We start from the raw sequence: 20511 nt of genomic DNA on the forward strand, positions 1-20511 counted from the left end.
GAAGAGGAGGAGGAAGAGGAGGATGAGGAGGAGGATGAAGACGAGGAGAGTAGTGGATGGTTTACAGAGTTCATAGAAGGATTGTCAGAGTTCGTAGGCGAAATTGAACTTTGATTTGTTTTAATGGCTCTTCCTGCCAACAAGAAAATCAAAGCACTTGTTTTACTATTTGATTTCTTTTGTTATACTAGATATTTTGTTTTCCTATAATAATGAACCATCTTTATGAATAATTGTCACATTACCCCAACTTCTTATTATATTTTGATGTCTCAAAGCAATAATGCATGTCCAACTTTGTTAATTAGTCAATGGATTTGGTGAAATTAGAATTCAAATTAATTTTGATATGTAGATCATCCATCAAATTGTACTATAGCTTGTATATGATATTAGATAATAAGGTTTGAGGTCATACTACGTTGGTTTTTAACTCTATCAAACAAGGATTTAAGGAAAAGGAATCAGCCAGCAGGGAGCAGCTCCTATGGGCTCTAACAAAAAAGCTCTATAGGGTGGTTACTACTGGGAATATGCCATCCGGTATCCGGTGGCCTACACGCTACACCTATACTGGCCAGATTTAGCAGGGATGAACTAGTTTTGTCCATGTTCTTTTCCTTCACAAAGATTCTTGTATTCAAATTAGCACCCTGAAACAATCTACAAAAGGCTGGAGATTGACATTGTTCAACACCATTAACTTACAAACAAGGGGCTGCACTTTGATCATTCATCTACAATTCTACATATATCAAAGCAGACATCCGCAGAATGACAGAATGTATGAATTTAAATAATGAACACGGTACTAAAATGTATACATATTAGAGAGAGACATGGGAACATGCCTCACAGCATTCCAATGCTGCTCTTGCACCAGAGGATGATGTTAATCTGCTGTCCAGCTCTGCTCCACAATCTCCCGGACTCTCCGGTTGTACTCTCGCTTGTTCTCACTAAACAGTCTTGCAGCCTCTGAATTTGCAGGGGAGTTGGGATTTGGATCACAAAGCAGAGACTGCAGCAACAGGGTAGAATGTCAGAATTTATAAAGAAGGCATCAATGCACACAGCCATGAAAATGACTAATGATCTATATAACCAACATCCTAAAATATGGGGGTTAAGGCAAAGAGCATGTGGTTATTTTGACCGGGTACACCATGAGCACTGTGCACCCGGCTGACTAACTCAACAACTAATCTGAATGGATGCAACTATGCAAGTAGCATGTTTATAAACTCAACAACTAACCTGTATGGATGTAAGAATAGCTGCAACATCATAGATTGGACTCCACTGGTTTTGTAGGATGTCCAAACAGATACTTCCGTCAGCATAAACTGGACACATAACAGGAACACAAAGTTATTACTAAGTGAGAAACAACACCTACATGAATGAAAGTTCATACAAGAAAAATGGATGTCACTTACTATTAGGATGGAACATTCGAGAAATAAAACGAACACTGGGGGGCTTATTTGGGTAATCCTCAGTAAACTGAAGTGTCAACTTAAAAGTGCCTGAAAAACTCACAAACTTTTAGTTGGAGAAACTCACTACATAACAGAAAGGTAAAGAGCTGACATTACATAAACCAAAATTTTACAATCTTATCACAAGAAATTATGATTTAACTACCAGATTTTTGCAAATGGAGTATATGCTATTTCAAAATGCAAAATCAACCCTTCCTAATCCCAGTACTCCAGCACTGATATTTACAGTATACTGAGCTCCTGAGGCTATATAGAGTAAACTCCCAATAATTGGAACTACAAAAACTCTCCAACTCATAATTAAGTTTACACATAGTAGAATAGCATGCTCATAAGTCATAGGAGGGTAAGAGAGAGCCCTAGGGGTGGGGTGGGGGTGTGAGGGAGAGGGGGGCAGGTCGTATTGGGAAAGAGAAGTGAAAATTGGTTGATACAACGGGAGAAAGAAAAAGGAAATGTATCAATAGGAAGTGAGACACCCCATAGAAAGTGGCCATTTAATATAGAAAGGACTGCACTGAACTATTACAACTACAAACCAAATTTTACCTTCCTTCTGGACATATGACTATCTAAAGCACATATAACTGAAAGTGACCTTGACTATAGCTTGCTAGTTCTCATCCTACCCATAATGATTATAACCTCTTTTAGATCAGCTTTTAGAACAGCACTTACTAAGCTCTCTGACAGTATCTTTTTCACAAACAAACAAGCCACTTTCCCCCATGAAGAGAACTACCATCCAGCATAACAGAAATAAAACCATTCTCAACGAGAGAAGTAACATATGGGAAGCAGGTATTAAGTCTTTACATGCAAAACCTTAGAAGCAACAGCATCAACCACAAGGAAATTACGATGCTCCAGTGACCTGTCTCTACTGGACAACCATCAAAGCAATTATGATGCTCCTAGGCCCTAATATTTCCATATTACTTTCAACCTCCTCATTAACTCCCTTGAGAAGCAGATAAGAGAAACTAAGAAAATCCCCACATCTAACTCTACTATAAGGAAACCTTTAACAAGGCATGACTATTTCCATCACCATTCAACTCACAGCCAACCCCCATAGTTTCATTTAAAAACCCCAAAACTGCAAGGTCCCCCATTATAAACAGTAGCTAACACTGAACTTTAAAAATCAGAAATCTTTTATCCACTTTACAGCAAAAAAAATTAGCACCGAGTATGTCAAAATTGATCAAACATGATTTCTTAGACCCTGTCAACCACAGAGTACAGAACCGCCCATGCTAAAACTAGAAGTGCATGTTCAGATAGAAGTAGCATCTATGCCTGACATAACAAAGAAATTCAATACTGCTAATTTGTGTTGGTATTAACTGTCATATCTGTCTAACCTAGGTGAAAATTTGGTAGACATTTTTCCAAAAGGTTAAGAAATTAAGAAGTTATCAAAGCTCAAAGTAAGCACATTACCTAAGCTACAAGCTGCACTCTTGACCTTCGTTTCTTCGACTCTCCCTCTCTTTCTTACTCTAGTTTCTTTTACATACCCTCAATCTTTGTAGCTAAGAATTCTGACGAGGGAGAAAGGAGTTAGGTATGGGGAGAGCTTAGGGAGAGGAAAAGGCTCTCTTACACCAATGTCATAGCCTTAGTGAAGCTAGTCTGCCCAATGGGGAGCATCCACTAATCAGATTTTGCCCCTTATTACTTTATCATTTAAGCTCCAAAAATCATCTTAAGCAAGCTCCATCAGCTGTCCACAACCTTATGGTAAATCAATTTGTTACATGACATTGGTTAAATGGCTTTATAATCTACTTGTATGCATATAGCTGATGCGGTTTTTGTTTTGATTGTGACATCAAATAATCTCCAAAAATCATCAATCTTTGACCACAGCCTTAATTTAATATTATTAAGGTCTCCAAAAAACTTGGCCAAAAAATAAGCTTGTTTTCTGTTTCTTCAATTTCATACTCATGCCGTACTTATCAGTTATCATGGCTATAATACATAAGTTATCGAACAGCACTTACTAAACCAAATGGATTTATAAATCATCTCAACAGCATGTGCTCCATCTTTTGGACCCATTTTTCATGATTTTATCATTACTCTGGATTTTATCCAAAAATCACATTTCAAGCCCTCGATATCCCTTTTGCCTTGAAATAATATCTCAATCCATAATCTAATAGCATGTGCTCCATCTTATTAATCCTTTTCTTATTACTCTGTATTTAATCTAAAAATTACATTTCAAGCCCGCGATATAATTTTTGCCCTGAAATAAATAATATCTCAATTTATTTTTCCCAAATAAATGACAATAAATAATATCTCAATTTATTTTTCCCAAATAAATGACAATAAATAATATCTCAATTTATTTTTCCCAAATAAATGACAATATAATCCATTTGGTCATAATTCACAAGTCCTCAAGAGTCAAACTTAATTATTCACACACGCACTCTCTCTCTCTCTCTCTAAAAATTATCATATCATTCGTGCATACATGTATCGCACACTATCACATAATCATTTCATTCTAATTAATGTAAACTTGATTAGTATTTCTTTCAATGCATTTACATTTATCACCATCTTGTAGTGGATTTAGTAATAACTAGGGTCTACAGCCAAAATATTGGTTTTTATTGCGACTGTTTAAATAATGAGACAGGCTGCCACGCTACATGATTTCTTGCTGCAACTACAAAGTCCACAACACATCAACATCAGATGCTGCCTAAGCTGTGGTAGACTTGCGTGCCCAGGACACCAGTTTCCCTAGGATATTTAGGAGCACCTCCTCTCACTGGAGTACTTCCATACTCAGCTCATTCCTTTACACCCCACCCACCCCCCCAGATACCCTCTCGTAAAACACAAAATCAAATCCAAGCATAATAAGAGCGTATTTAGGTTACACCATTACAGGTAAAAGAATTTGCCTTTGCTTCTTAATTTTCCAAGGAAAACCAATCCGATCTACCCTGACCTCATTCAAAATCTGCATTATTTAACTCTTCATTATCCAAACCAGTGCCTCTTGAGCACAGCAATGATTATGTCTCAATTTGACAGTCAACTCTTGACTCTATCCTCAAATTTAAATAAATACCTGTCTATTTCCACTGTAAATCTCTGTAGGATTCAGAATTTCTGACTTTCATATATTACCACACACTCAACCCAATATATACATTTCTGCCACAGTTATCCTATAACATGACTGTTCCTGAGCTCTACACTAATAAAGATGGTCAAATACTATCCTGGGAAATTATTCTAAAACCTAAAGACAACTAGAGATCACATAGTGTTTAAGAATATTTCCATTTAAACCAGCAAAACTTGTTCCAACGCAAAAGGCAATAATCTAGGTCAAATAATTGTTATGGATGATAGACTCCAAGAATTCAAATCACTAACCCATAATATCCACCCCACTCCAAACCATATCTAGTATAACTATATCTTGAATTCTTAATTAATATCCTCCTTCGTATTAGATGCGCGCTCCAATTATTCCATTTAGCTCCAACTAGCCACAAATTTTGATTCATCCCAGCCATACAAGAGCTAAATCAACCAGTACATATGATGGATGAAGACAAAATGAGCCTTATACTACTTAAAGGTTGAAAATAGTATAAAGAAAAGAAAGTCAATAATAATATAGATTTTGTGCTTTTTGAACAAGAAACAAAATTACTTCTTCCGTTCTTTTAGTCACAACACATTCCTTTTAGTAAAATTGCAAAGTAATTGCAATAATTTTACTTAGCCAATGATACCGTATATCTCTCTCCGCATCACATGGGTCATTCTGTTTATCTCTCCCTATCTCTATCCTCTCCTAAAATCAATGCATCCCCTCCACGTTGCAATAAAAAGATGGAGGTAGTACTAATTAGGAAAACACTTTAATAAGATAAAAGAAGGATGAAGATTATGATGCTATCCAGATCCCATTCATCTCTTAATAAAACACTAATGATATTCAATTGTAAAAATCAGGTATAAATAAACAAAGATAGAGAGAGTATTTAATTGTTCAAGCATATTTCCCTGGCTGTCTTCTAGACGTTTTTAAACAAGAGAAGTATGCCTATCAGAAAAATCCACACATGCAAGCAGATATGGAAAATAAAAAAAAACTATCATGCACTCATTCATCAGTTTTAAAGAAAAAAAAAATTATATAACAGCCTTTAACAAATTGTCGTTACAATGTTGTTCAATGTACAACTCCGCCAGTGGGTTTCCCGCTGCCAATCCCAAGCCTGGATAAAGGAGGAGGGTTACGGTAGGCCAGTGACAGCCAGTATAAAACTTCGTCACATCCCATGACATGAGCCAAACAGATATTTTCGTGGGGGCGTTCCCTACTCAGCGACGCGCTGCACTTCCTAGACCCGGGTGTAGTGATAAGTATGCAAGGGTTGCTAGGTCGTCGCCCAGAAGCGACGCGCCACATTGCCCGAGTGTGGTGTCAAATGAGCAAGGGCGTGCCATTGGGGCGTTCCCTACTGAGCGACGCGCTGCACTTCCCAGACCCGGGTGCAGTGATAAGTATGTAAGGGTTGCTAGGTCGTCGCCCAGAAGCGACGCGCCATATTGCCCAATTGTGGTGTCAAATAATCAAGGGCTTGGAGTTGGGATCAGGAGGGAGCGTGGGAGAAAAGAATTTAGTTTGCGGATTGGTTCTTGGAATGTGGGGTCTCTTACGGGAAAATCAGCAGAATTGGTAGAAGTAATGAAAAGACGACGCGTGAACATCATGTGCCTCCAAGAGACAAGATGGACAGGAGAAGGAGCTCGAGGCTTGGTTTTGGGGTATAAGGTATGGTATGTTGGGCAAGAAACGAGCCACAGAACAAGGAATGGTGGAGCTAGGAACGGAGTTGGTGTGGTTCTCGATGAGAGGTTGGCAAAAGAGGTGATCGAGGTCTATCGGAAGAACGATAGGTTGATAAGGCTGAAGTTGCTATGTGGCAAGGAGATTGTGAATGTTATCAGTGCTTATGCTCCCCAAGTGGGTTTAGATGCAGAAGAGAAACGACAATTTTGGGAGGACCTAGACGAGGTGGTGCAGGGTGTCCACCACTCAGAGAAGTTATATATTGGAGGGGATCTAAATGGGCACGTTGGGGCGAGCCGAGATGGCTATGAGAGTGTCCATGGAGGCTTTGGGTATGGGCAGAGGGACGCCGGTGGTGAAGCTATTATGGATTTTGCCCAATCATATGATTTAATTTTGGCTAATACTTGGTTTAAGAAGAGGGATTCACACTTGATAACTTTTCGGAATGGAGCAAATGCAACTCAAATAGACTTCCTGCTCACAAGGAGCATAGATAGACAAAGTTGCATAAACTGTAAGGTTATCCCAGGGGAGAGTGTGGTCACCCAACACCGGCTATTGGTAATGACTATTCGTCTGAAAGAGAAGGCGAAGAAAAAAGTTAGACAAGAAGAACCAAGGATAAGATGGTGGACCCTAAGGGATGCAAAAGCTAAGGTTTTTACAGAAAAGGTAATTGAAGAAGCGGATTGGGATGGAGAGGTGGATCCGGACATGACTTGGTTACGAATGAAGAACTGTTTCCTAAGAGTGGCCAAAGAGGTCTTAGGGGAAGTAAGGGGAAGAACTTCGGTACAGAGAGATACTTCGTGGTGGAATGAAGAGGTGAAAGCAGTAATTAAGCAAAAAAGGGAATGCTATCAAGCCTTAGGAAAATGTAGGAGTGATGAAACCTTTGCAGCGTATAAGGAGGCTAAGAGTAAGGCAAAGGCAGTTGTTCGCCAAGCAAAAGAAAAGGCATATCAGGAGGTTTATGAAAAGCTTGATTCCAAGGAGGGAGAAAGGATCATTTATAAGATGGCAAAGAGAAGACAAGAGGCAAGGAAGGATATTGGCATGGTGAAGTGTGTCAAAGATAAGAACCAAATGGTCCTAGTGCAAGAGGAGGGCATCAAGGACAGGTGGAAGGGGTACTTCGATGAATTATTTAATGGAAGTAATGGAGTTGTGATAGGAGATACCTCTATGAGTGATGAAGAAATCAACATGGAGTATGTGCGAAGGATTAGGAGAGTAGAGGTGGAGATTGCACTGAGGAAGATGAAACCTAAGAAGGCGGTTGGCCCTGATGGGGTACCGATAGAGGTGTGGAGGTGTTTGGGTAAGATTGGTATTGATTGGTTAACAAACCTTTTCAACAAGATATGGACGGCTACAAGGATCCCACAAGATTGGAGGAAGAGCACCTTGGTCCCGGTTTATAAAAACAAAGGAGACGCTCAAGATTGTTCTAACTATCGAGGAATTAAGCTTATGAGCCATACTATGAAGTTGTGGGAAAGGGTGATTGAACAAAGGTTGAGGGCATGCACAAGCATTTCAGATAACCAATTTGGTTTTATGCCTGGGAGATCTACTATGGAGGCAATCCATTTGATAAGACAAATGATGGAGTTTTATAGGGTAAAGAAGAAAGATCTTCATATGGTCTTTATTGATTTAGAGAAGGCATATGACAAGGTGCCAAGAGAGATACTTTGGTGGGCAATGTTGAAGAAAGGTATCCCACGAAGGTATGTAGACCTAGTTAAGGATATGTATCGGGATGTGTCAACAAATGTGAGGACATGCGGAGGGTTGACAAAAGATTTCCCTATTACAATCGGATTGCATCAAGGGTCTGCATTAAGCCCTTTTCTTTTTGCAACGGTTCTAGATGAATTAACTAGACCAATTCAAGATGAGGTTCCATGGTGTATGCTGTTCGCAGATGATATCGTTTTGGTGGATGAGACTAAGGATGGGGTTAATGTCAAGTTGGAGCAATGGAGGCAAAGGTTGGAATCTAGAGGGTTTAAGCTAAGTCGGAGTAAGACTGAATATTTGGTATGTCGTTTTGGCACTCAGAGGGGGACAAGCAATGAAGTGGTGAATTTGGATGGAAAGGATTTGACCATGAGTGAATGTTTTAAGTACCTAGGGTCGATCATCCAGAAGAATGGTGACATTGATCAAGACGTGACCCACAGGATTAAGTCAGGGTGGCTTAAATGGAGAGCGGCCACGGGAGTGTTATGCGACCGCAGCATTCCCTTAAAGTTGAAGGGAAAATTCTACAGGACTGCCATAAGACCAGTGTTGCTCTATGGTACAGAATGTTGGGCTTCTAAGAAAGAGCATATTAAAAAGATGGAGGTTACGGAAATGCGCATGTTAAGGTGGATGTGTGGAAACACTTTAAGAGATAGAATCAGAAATGAGGTTATTCGCAAGAAAGTAGGTGTGGCGGGCATTGTAGATAAATTAAGGGAAAATCGTCTGCGTTGGTTTGGACATGTAAGACGGAGACCCGAGGGTGCACCGGTGCGAAGAGTGGAAGAGTGGGACCATGGAGGGATTAAACGAGGAAGAGGGAGACCAAAGATGACTTGGTTGGAAGGAGTGAGGAAGGATATGAAGTGCATGGATTTACGTGAGGATGAAGTTTTGGATCGTAAGGGATGGAGGAGAAAGATTTATGTTGATGACTACACGGAATAATCAAATTTGGTTCATGTTAGCCGACCCCACTTTTGGGATTAAGGCTTTGATTGATTGATTGAATGTTGTTCAATGTACCAACTTCTAAGTACCTCCTAGACACATGGCCATAATGAAGAACTGAGACGGAAAATGACAAGAGGCTTAGATGATGGTCAACAATAACTACATACACAAAAGAACCATCTGCATTAGTATAATGCCAAGACCATCACTTTCAACATACACATCAATCACTTTAGAGAAAAAATAACACAAACTATCTCATTTTTTTGGGGGTGGGGAGAGGCTTGACATTTAATTTTACTACTATAACTAGCTCACCTCCATCCCACGGAGTGTCGTCTGGACTGCAAAAATAAACCACAAACCGAGAAAAGTCAGCTTATTCATCACCTATAAGTGATAACTAGCACATTATTTACAGACAACAACGGAGGATAATTACCCAAATATGACAGCATTCCAAAGCATTATGTTGTTATCATGGGGTGCTCCACTAATGCCTGCAGGAGGATCCTGTTGCAACCTCTTAAAATCCCTCATGAGCCGCTTTCTTGAGGGAGTAGACATCGTAACTACCTGTAAGTAACAACATCATTAGCAGATCAAAATCCTAATAGTACAGCTGCAAAGACACTCTTTGATAACGACTAAGATTCTAAGAACAATTCAAAAAAACTCATTCTCTGATTGGTTATTTCCATTCATTTCATTAAGGTATCCATATTAACACAATAGCAAACTCCCACAAAGATAATCAATCATCACCAACACACCAACTAATCTAAATCGCAAAACCTTCCTGATAAACGAAACACGACGCGGTTAAAAATGAACTAAAAGTTAGCTCTCCAGTGTTCTGATTGTTCTCCCACCTATAAACTCAGCCTACATTTCCCACAATAAAAAACAACCCCACAATTCCCAAACAAACACTCACGCAAACAACCTCCAAAAATCAGATTTCAACAGCTCCAGAAACTCAGACAGCGTTAAAATTCAGCGATAACAGCAATCAAAGCATCAATTTAATCAAATTCTAACCCTAACACCTAAATTCTCCACTTCAATCAAATTACTTGTTTCAAAGATACAAAACAGCAACAGAAAATCATTACACAGCATAAAAACAACACAAAATCAACACAAAATCAACAAATTTCTGCAATTTAATATGAAATTAGAGACCATCATTTTCTTCATCTGAAGCTGAAAAATCAATTGATCATAAGAAAATTGACAAATTCAAGACAAATTGAAGAGAAAACGAGAGAATTTACCCCTGATTAGAAGATTCGATGAGAATTTTGCTGCTAATTGATGACTGCTGGTGAAGAAGAAAAGGAGGAGAGAGAAAATAAATAGGGTTTTTTTAGGGGAGAAGGAAGACAATAATGGTATGATATCATAGATTCCTTGATATTTTAGCTGATTATTTTGATTATTGTAATAATTATAATGCTAATAATAATTATAATTAAGATGCTAATTAGAGTAGGACCTGTTTGGCTGATTTTTTACAAGAGTGACCATGAAAGGGTTGATGATGATTGATGTTTTGAAGTAAGGTTGGAGGATGTTAGCTTGTGGATTAGGGGGCTTGCGCGCACATAGCAACACTAGTAAAAGTTCGATTTCAGAATGGATACCTTTGCCTTTCTACGACAAGAGCAAAGATGAAAGTTGATTGAGGTGCTCGTGTGTGGATAATATGACTAGCATGAGTTCGCATAATAGTTTGGCCATCGATACGAAAATTAAGTCCAGAAATTTAGTGAGATTATGTGCTTTAAATGAGTGATTGCATAATATCTATATTGATCTAACTGTAAAAGCATAAGTTTCAAAGATCGACAACACGGAGTATGAAGCTTTTATTATCATTCATGGATTATATAATCTATCACTCCATAGAAAGCTTTATTTGGATTTACAATATATGAAGTCAGTTGGTGTCGAATCTTCTATAAGACTATAACCATATTAAAACAGAAGCACCTAGGTTATAGAATGACACATGTTACTTTGTCATTCAATATTTTTTCGCTCACTTTCCTACACCTAAGTAAAGCAATCTTTTTTGATAAAAAGACACATGTTACTTTGTCATTCAATATATTCCTGCCCATTTTCCTACACCTAAGTAAAGCAAATCTTTTTTTTTTTTGGTTGGGAAGGAGAAAGTCCCTACAGAGCTAGAATCTCTCACGGGTCCTCTCGATCCGGGTTAGTGGGTTAGACACTTTGAAAGTGGGGGAGGGGGGGAAGGTAAGGGAATCCCCACCCCCAAAGTGTCTCTAGTGGGGTTTGATCCCACAACCTCTTAGTTGTGACTTGTGAGATACTGAGATGCAAACTTGACCACTAGACTAAGCTATGCTTGGTAAGTAAAGCAATCTTAATAATGATGATATACTTCCTATTTGACAACTATTTGAACCTTTTTATTTCATAAGTATGATTTATGAAGGATGATGTTTTGATTTGGGTTGCGACAACATGGTGAGTTTAGATAGGATTAGAGGCCAAGAAAGGAGCAGCAAGCTACCATAGATTTAGGGGGTTTGTGTGGGTGGTGTGTGTTGTGGTTGTGTATGTTGGAGGTGTTGATCCGATCCAATGATGAAGAGGAATGCAATGGTTGATGGTGGAATGGTGTGTTGATGATGGTAAGACATGGCAAGGGTGGTGGACATACATGGTGAATTGGTGATTAGGGGAAAAATATGGGAAAAATCAAAGTCATAGGTCACTTACGTAGTTGGCATTGGCATGGCCAAAAATCCAAAATCAATGACCGAAATCCGGGCAAAGCTTCTAGTCAACAACAACAACCACAACAAAAAACAATTTTTTAGTCCCATAATGTCATTGATTCTCACAAAATGACTAATATAAAAATATTGTTGAAAAACTTTCCTAAAACTTAAAAGATTTCAAGTATAACATAAGAATGACAATGGATTTAAAACCCAACCCAAACTTGGTCGAGCTCATCCCTAATAGTAATAAAAAAAATTATCAGTGCGTGCAATTTTGCTCAACATCGTTCCATTAGCTTTTGTAAAATTAAATAAATTGAAAGTGTCTAGTGTACTTCATGTTTGAGATAAACTTAAATTAGGGTGGGTTCTATATATTCACCTAATTTTCACTAATATGAACTTATCTTATCTTATTTAAGCTTACCTGAACTTATCTGAACTTGTGAAACCTTATCAAAAGTTATTTTAGTTGTAATTTGTACTTGAATAGCCCCCTTATTACTTATTAGAACTTATTTTTCCTGTACTGAACTTATCTGAACTCTTTTTTTTTTTTTTTTGTTGGAAAGAAAACTTATCTGAACTTATATATTACACCTGAAATAAGTGAAAATTAGGTGAACAGCAAGAACAAACACTTAATCGATCTCTCTTTCATTATAAAGATATTAATCTCTCTCATTGATTTTTAACAAATTAATCTATCATTAACTTGTATAATATGTAAGTAATATAGCTATACAAAAATATACAATCATATTAGCTAGCAGCCTAGCATTACATTAGTATGTACATAGTCAATATTACAAATTCTCATCCACAATGCAAACTAAAAAAAAATGATCAAAGTAGAATTACACAGTATATGGAAGATAATTAAGGTCTTAAGGAATGTATAATGAAAGAAATAAATTAAACTCTAATTCAAAACTCCTAGAAGACTTAATATTAAATTATCTCACTAGCCAATAATAATAATAATCAACAAATCAATGTTTGCTTTCTAAAAATCTACAATTTACAATAAGTTTTTTTTTTTCGAATGTTTAGTTTGTTTGATTTATATTATCAGGAGATGAAGATGTGCTTTTAGTAGAAGGGAAAGGCAATGAAGGAGTAAGAAACATATGACTACTTTGAGCTAAATCTGAATTTGGTGCTATAGGAACCTTGCTAGACAAGCTTGAAACATATCCATTAGTATCCTTATTGCTTGTGGATTGAAATAACAATGAGCTATTTGTAGAAGAAGTATGACGACCGCCTCCTTCATGGTGATTGCTAGTGTAATTTCCAACTATTTTGCTATTAGCATTGCCATTATTTCCATTGATGAAGGATGACAAGGTGGCGGTTAGAATTGATTGGAAGCTTGGATCTGAAGTAAGAACCTTGGCTGCTTGAGCAAATGTGTCGGGCAAAGAATCGTGATTAGGAGGATTATTATGAGAGATATTATTCTTTTGCAAGAGATTACTTTGAAAATTGTACGTATTATTTGATGATCCAATATTATTTAGAGGGCTATTTAGGGTTTTTTTGATGTAGGATTGAGTTCCATAGCTAGGTAATCCATTAGACCAAGAATAAAGGGGATTATTAGAATTTTCCGAAAAATTGAAGGTGAGATTATTTGTGGAAGAATAACTTGAACCTAAATTTGGAGCAACCTTATTGAATTGGTTATTTGTGGATGATAAAGGGGTTGAAGTAAGGTCTAGGGTTACTGTAGGGTGCATAGGAGTAGGAGAAAATGTAGAGGAGTTTGGAGAAAAAAATGAATTTTGTTCACAATTATTGAGAATGTTGAACTTAAGGCCTCCATGAAGTTGTTCTCCGATAGGTGTCGTTGTGGTTGTTGTAGAAGGGAGTGATCCGACATTTGAAGATGTCGACGATTTAGACATTAACATGTAGGCTGCTGCTGAAGTGGTGGAAGCCATGGCAGTTGCCGAGATTGGGAGTGGATGGTTATGTGCCCCTTCATATGTGGTGATCAAGATGGACATGTCTTCAGCACATCTTTGCACCTATATTTACCATGCAATTTGTTAGAATCTAGCTAGAAAAAAGATTTTATATATAAAGCATGCATATCAAAAAGTAAACAAGACTAAAAAAAAAATGTCATCAATTCATGGTAGAATCATAGACTAAAAAAAATATGTCATTAATTCATGGTAGAATCATTTTGGAAGAGAATGAATTGAAAGAGGTTAGATACAACCCGCTTCTTGAAATTTTATACTTTATATGGAGTATTGCAAAAATTGTACCTGTTTTCTTACTGGGCATGATGGAGCAACAGTGCAACGATAATAAGCTCGAGGACATGGGTTTCCTTTAGCAATCTTTTGCCCATACTTTCTCCATTGGCATCCATCATTCATCTACGTACCAAATTTAACAAAAAGATTAGTCAATAGAGAAATTACTATTAACCGCATTAAGATGATATACATAAGATAATATAAAAATTATAGCGTGTATTTAGGAGAGTACTTCATTTATACTTACAGTTGGGGTGTCACATCTAACTCGAACTGAAATTCTAGCTTTCTTCATAGGGGGTTGGTGTACTAATTCGTCGTCTCCATTACTATTACCACCACTTGTAGCATTATTCCTCTTAAGAGCTTCACCATCTTTTGCCTCATTAGGGTTGTCTTCAAGACTTGAACTTGGCATTAGGGTTTGAGGATGATCCGCCGTACTTGAAGCTTTAAACTTGCACTCTAATCCAAGATCCAAGCTTCTCTCATTAGCTTCCATGTCAACATTTTTGCTATGATTTGTTGCTAATTTGGATGGTGAACTTAACTTATTAGTATATCCCTTCTTAGAGTCGAGACTTGGAGATCTCCCTAGACTAAGGGAAACAAGTTCTTTATCTGCTTCTTCTTCTTCATCATCACATGAAGCTCGAGAAGGAAGAGGAGGAGTTGCGGCCATTTGCTTAACCTTGAGTTGTTTTGAGTCTTGTTGAGAAATTTCATAGAATTTGCTTTGTAACATTTGATAATCAGTCATCATTTGATTTAGGTATTGCTTAAGCCTTTGGTTTTCTTCCATTACTTCACCTATTTCAGCTTTTGTTGACTCAAGTTCTTTGCCCTATATCAAAGCAATATAATGTGTGTATATAATTAATTAGAAATCATTAGTTATAAGAAATATTTCTAGTAAGATACTCCTAAGATAATCATGAAGTCTAAAAAATAAAAGTATTCAATTATTATAATGATTATTCCTAATTGATCTAAGTTTCTTGTACAATGGTCAACTATACATCATGTTTTTGTATTGTATTAACTATAAAATGAAAGAATGATAGTAAATCCTATACTACGAAACTTGAAAACTATACGGATAATCTTATTATTTTTGTTTCATAAAATGAAATCGTGTAATTAGAAACTTGAGTCGTCATATCTTCATATTATATAGTAGTATGCTAATAAGATAGGAGAATTTTAATTATTCAACAAGTGGTAAATCTTATATAATTTGTAAAAAATAATTAATTATAGGGAAATTCTCAATGGTAGCCTCCTGTTTTTGCTTATTTCCAATGGTAGTCAATTTTTTTTTCGATTATCTTTGGTAGCCCTAAACTTTCATTATTTTACAACCGTGACCTTAATGATGGTTTTTCCGTTAATTCTAACTTACTACTCAACTAAGGTTAAACTATTAAAAAAATATTAACTATTTTAATTTTAAAAAGTAAATTATTAAGAAAATAAAATACCCATTCCCCAACCAGCCTTGACCTCCATTCACAAGCATCCCAGGAACCACCTACCGACCAACCACCAGATTCCCGCTGGCCACCATCGACCAACATCCCCAATCCCTCCGTCCACCTTCGAAATAACCCCTCCTGCCAGCAATCCAAATCAGACCCCACGATGTTTCCCCTAACCCCGACCCTTTATCTCTCCCCAAACCCCGACCCCAACCCCGACCCCAATGGCGTGGCTAGGCACTCTGCGTGGCTACGCCGCTAGTCATTGCTGCGGCTAGGGTGCTCAATCAATCTACTACGACGGTCAGACTAGCAGGGTCAGCAAGTCGGCAAATTTAAGGGAGGGGCAGGGGGCTGCTGCTGCCGTGGTTGGGCTTCGGCATAGATGCGGTAGCTGGTTGGCTTGTTGTCGTGGGAGTTTTGGGGTTGGGTGGTGGCAGGCTGGAAGCCATGAAAGAAGGGATGCTAACGAAAGAGAATGGTTGAATAGAGACAAAAAAGTTGACCATGGTTAAAGTTAACGGTTAGTTAACGGTTTTAGGCTTAATAAGGTTACGGATGTAAGTTTTTAATAGTAGAGGGCTACCAAAGATAATCGAAAAAAAAATTGGCTACCATTGGAAATAAGCAAAAACGGGGGGCTACCATTGAGAATTTTTTATACTCTTCGGGTTGGATATAAGGAGGATAGTAAAACAAACTGGGTATATTGTAAAAAAATTAAAATATTGAAGAGACAATATTATTGTATATCTGGTTTTTATAAAAATATCTTGCAATATAGCATGTACTCTGTACATATATATATTGACTTTGAAAAAAATTTAATCCTAATTACATTTTATTATATTTGTAATCTACTCATCATATAAGTCAAATTTATAGACCCCTAATTTAGTTACCATTCACTTACTTTAGAAAAATTAACCCGTTATTTCACTTAGAACTTCTATGAAAATGTTAATGACCCCTTTTCTATTGTTTCAAATTTTCAATAGCTATATAGTAGTATACTACTCCGTATGTATTTACACTTTTTACAAGAATTACACCGTATGGATCACTCATTGACTCATAGGGAATAAAACTATGTAATCATATATTATAATTACCAATCATAAAAAAGAAAAACTTCATATATTCCTAAAAAATCTTCCAATTAAAAAACAGATTATTATAGTTACCTTAGCTAAAAAAAGTTTAAAGTTAACCTACCTATAATTGGCCGATGTATAATATAAAGATTTCGTCAAAAAAAAAAAAAAAAAAACACAGATGTATATTATAAAGATAATACAGAGTAATAATAATAATAATTAATATAAACCGAATGTACAAGTACATACACAAAAGTTTTTACTTTTATCATCATTTCATACAACTAATAAGTAAACCATTTATTAAGGTCATATTGAATATCCCATCCTAATCTCATCCATAATAATGAATGAGTAAATGGAGTAAATTTTACTTGGAATAAGACCATAAGAGGAAAACTAGTATGCATGTTTTTTTTATTTTTTTATTTTTTAAAAATCTACATAGGTATTTAACAATAACAATATTACTTATTATTATTATTATTATTATTATTATTATTATTATTATTATTATTATTATTATTATTATTATTTCTTACAAAACATCGGTATTGATTAATTAATACTAGAAATAGGGAAAAATAAATCTAAATCTAATTATAAAAATCAATGTACTAATTAAAGAACTTTTTATTTATATTTTCTATCCATCTAGATTTGATGGTTTCCAAAAAGATGGGACCATCATGGTAGATTTACAGCATAGGAGTACGTAATACACAAACGATAATCGATCAATTAATTACCTGTTTATTAACGTCGGAATCTTTCTCAATATTATGCTCAACAGTAGATAATTGTGTCAAACTTTCATCATTATTTACAGCATCCTTTCCATTATTCTGCAATTATACATATCAACAACAACAATAAGCTAAGAGGCTTACAAGTTACAAATTTAATTAACAATTATATTACTATCTAATTCATCATTTTAGATAATAAGAATTAATAGATCAAATAATAATAGATGAATCGGTTTATATGCTAGGTTTGTATGTATATATATATGTATATATACCTTATATGTTTCATCGTTGAAGCTAGTTGAAGGGGATGATGATGATTCAACCTTTTTACGACGATCATTGTTAGAACCATCTTTCTCTTCTTTGATTTTCCCTTCATCTTGAGAAGAGTTGGCTCCTCCATGTTGCTCCATAATCGTCGTCGACATGCCTTACTCTTTCTCTAGCTCTCTTTGTTTTTGTTAATTGTTTGTCGTGTTCAAACTGTAAATTGTGTGTGTTTGTTATCTGCCTCTTTAAATTATAGAGGCAAGCAATGAAAGGGAGCCTTAACTGTTTGACTTAAGCTATATTTAATTTCTGATTACATTATTAAAATAAGTTGCAACTATATGAGTTATTAATTAATATTAGTCTAATTTATACGAGTATTCAACATTATCGACTATAATACTAATATAATAAGGTTTATGTCCTTGAAGAACTCCCTCTTTTGTATGTTACATGTTGATCAAGGTACACTTATTAGTTATTACCCTCATCCCTCCCTCATCTTTTGATTTGTTTGATTTTCATTTATTACAATTTGCAAGTATTTTGGTTTATAAAAAGTCACAAAAGATATCTCTTTCCGTCACTTTATTTATGTCCAGTTTCTTTCATTAATTACTCACATAATAAAGAGAAAGTGAACATTAATAAAAAGACGGAGGGGGTACTTTGTATAATGATATTAATTAGAGGCGAGGTTGAAGGGGTCTCTTAAGAATAAAACCTAACTTCTACTTCGTTAAAGCTAATTTAATTAAGCTGGATGATTTTCTTATCTATGAATTGAATTGCAAAATTAAGTCTGACTTTGCTCCCCGAGTGATGCAATGTATGTGATAATCGATTACCAAATTTGGTTTGTACAAAGTATCATATATTCTAAAGACTTTAATTATTACAAACTAAGTTGATCGTTATATATAATACACAATAAATCCTTACTTATTGCCAAATAAATATTACTTCTTCTTTCAAAGTTCAACAAGAAATGGCGTCTATTGTATGTCATCGCAAGGGTAACATCATGCACATGTGCACCATACCTCCCTCGTGAAAAGTATAGATTTTAATGTGGCTCATCTATATAATATACAAAGTATATATTATTCCGATCCATATACACCATACTATGGAAGATTAATTATTAATTAATTAATGCTGTAATATCAAGATATTAACATTATTTCAACTATAAAACTAGTCCAATTCAACGATTTAAAATTAGATTAACATAAAATCCTATCATTTACATCACAGTTGAAATTTTGTCAGCTGAAAAATTGGTTAAAGAAAAGAAGTGGTACAGAGAGAAGACTTTTTGTACGAGTGAACGTTGAAGTTTCGTACATTACAGAAGTCACATGTTGCCGAAGGAGAAGGAAGTCGGATATTAATTTTTAAGGTCAAACTTCAACTTCTAAATTCTGTCTTACAATTTTTTAAGCCTTTCTTCCTTGTTAATTAATTATAGTAGGGGTTTATATTATTGCATAAAAAGTATAACACAGTATAATTTTATGTAGGAATAATATAGATTTATTTATTTTATTATTATATTTATTTATTTAATTTGTTTGTTTTTTTATGGCGGCTCTTCTACATTGGAAAAGGGATGAGGTTTCAAGATCTATAAAATATTTAGAAAAAGTCTCTACACCTTAATGCTCAATTACCCTTTTCAATTTGCATATATACTTTTGTAATTTTTTAATTACCTTGTTGTAGTTGTCTTTGTAATTATATTATTTATAATCCCTTTGTTACCATTTTATCAATTGATTTAGGTATATGTGTGTGTGTGTGTGCATAAGCATAACTTTGATAATTAGTTATTTATTTATTTCAATGTAAAAAATAATTATAAAAAGTAACAATATAATCTTATTAGTTAATAGAATTTAAATAAATTAGTTATATAATAAAAAGAAGAAGAAATAAAATTTCAATAAAAGTTTGAACAAAAACATATATTTTGATTACTAATTTGGACTGTTATCATAATTCCAAGTGCATATCATCCATGGTGAATGATAATATGATTAACCTTCATTGCTAATTTTAGAGAAAGATATTATATACTACGTAGATGAGATAATTGTAAAGTAACTCATTGTGTGATGACTATAGTAATAATTTTTGCAATGTTTGTGAAGTTTTCGAGTTCTCGGGCTAAGGTTCTTGGTGTTGGTGAACCTTAGCTTGATGGAGGTGCGGAGGTGGTCGGGTTCTAGCTAGTGCATGGTAGCTCCAATGGAACGAAAGGTGGAGCCATTGGCTGGTACGTTAACGTTGGTAACTTATACGTTAAAGCTTGGTGAATTTGATTGCAAGCTTGAAGCTTGGGTTGGTGATGGTAGCATGAGTTGGTAGGTGATTGTGGTTTCGTGGTGGTAGGTTTAAGGAGGCAAAATTAGACTTGGGGCCTGTTCTCTTCAGCTTATTATTTTCAGCTCAGTTCGGCTCCAATAAGTTCAGTTCAGTGCAGTTCAATTCTTATCTTAATAAACTTCTCTCATAAAATATTCAGTTCATCTTAGTTCGGCCCAATTCAGTCAATCAAAACATGCCGTGTAATTTTGTTTTTTTGTTTGGACAAGTGGACTTGGGGTAAAACTGGCTGAGAGAATCAAGATTAACGCAGAAGGAGGTAATCATATTCACAAAGCGAGAATTACGAAAAATGGAAGGTTTTTTAAACACCTCGCACTGATCAAGGGTAAGTAATTAAGAAAAATGTCTTCTATTTCTTGTACAACCCAAACCAAATAGCTTTATCAAGGGTTACCTATCCAACAGCATACGATTGAGTAATTAACGTAATT

General features: G+C 35.7%; 2 protein-coding genes across 2 annotated transcripts; both read right to left on the reverse strand.

The window, feature by feature from the left end:
* Window positions 1-664: 664 nt before the first annotated feature.
* Window positions 665-10494, reverse strand: LOC145596628 (ubiquitin-conjugating enzyme E2 2-like). The gene is made up of 6 exons (XM_081652836.1): window positions 10338-10494; window positions 9503-9636; window positions 9379-9404; window positions 1440-1529; window positions 1258-1346; window positions 665-1021 (listed from the first exon to the last, which is right to left on the reverse strand). The coding sequence occupies exons 2-6, from the start codon at window positions 9625-9627 to the stop codon at window positions 893-895; spliced, it is 459 nt and encodes a 152-aa protein (XP_081508962.1). The 5' UTR covers window positions 9628-9636; window positions 10338-10494; the 3' UTR covers window positions 665-892.
* A 2374-nt stretch (window positions 10495-12868) lies between these two features.
* Window positions 12869-17847, reverse strand: LOC145597120 (WRKY transcription factor 72B-like). The gene is made up of 6 exons (XM_081653286.1): window positions 17692-17847; window positions 17417-17512; window positions 15574-15705; window positions 14340-14936; window positions 14099-14212; window positions 12869-13852 (listed from the first exon to the last, which is right to left on the reverse strand). The coding sequence occupies exons 1-6, from the start codon at window positions 17845-17847 to the stop codon at window positions 12869-12871; spliced, it is 2079 nt and encodes a 692-aa protein (XP_081509412.1).
* Window positions 17848-20511: the final 2664 nt, after the last annotated feature.

The sequence above is a fragment of the Chenopodium album genome, chromosome 20 (assembly GCF_948465745.1).
Source record: "Chenopodium album chromosome 20, dcCheAlbu1.1, whole genome shotgun sequence".
In the NCBI taxonomy this organism is placed as follows: domain Eukaryota; kingdom Viridiplantae; phylum Streptophyta; class Magnoliopsida; order Caryophyllales; family Amaranthaceae; genus Chenopodium; species Chenopodium album.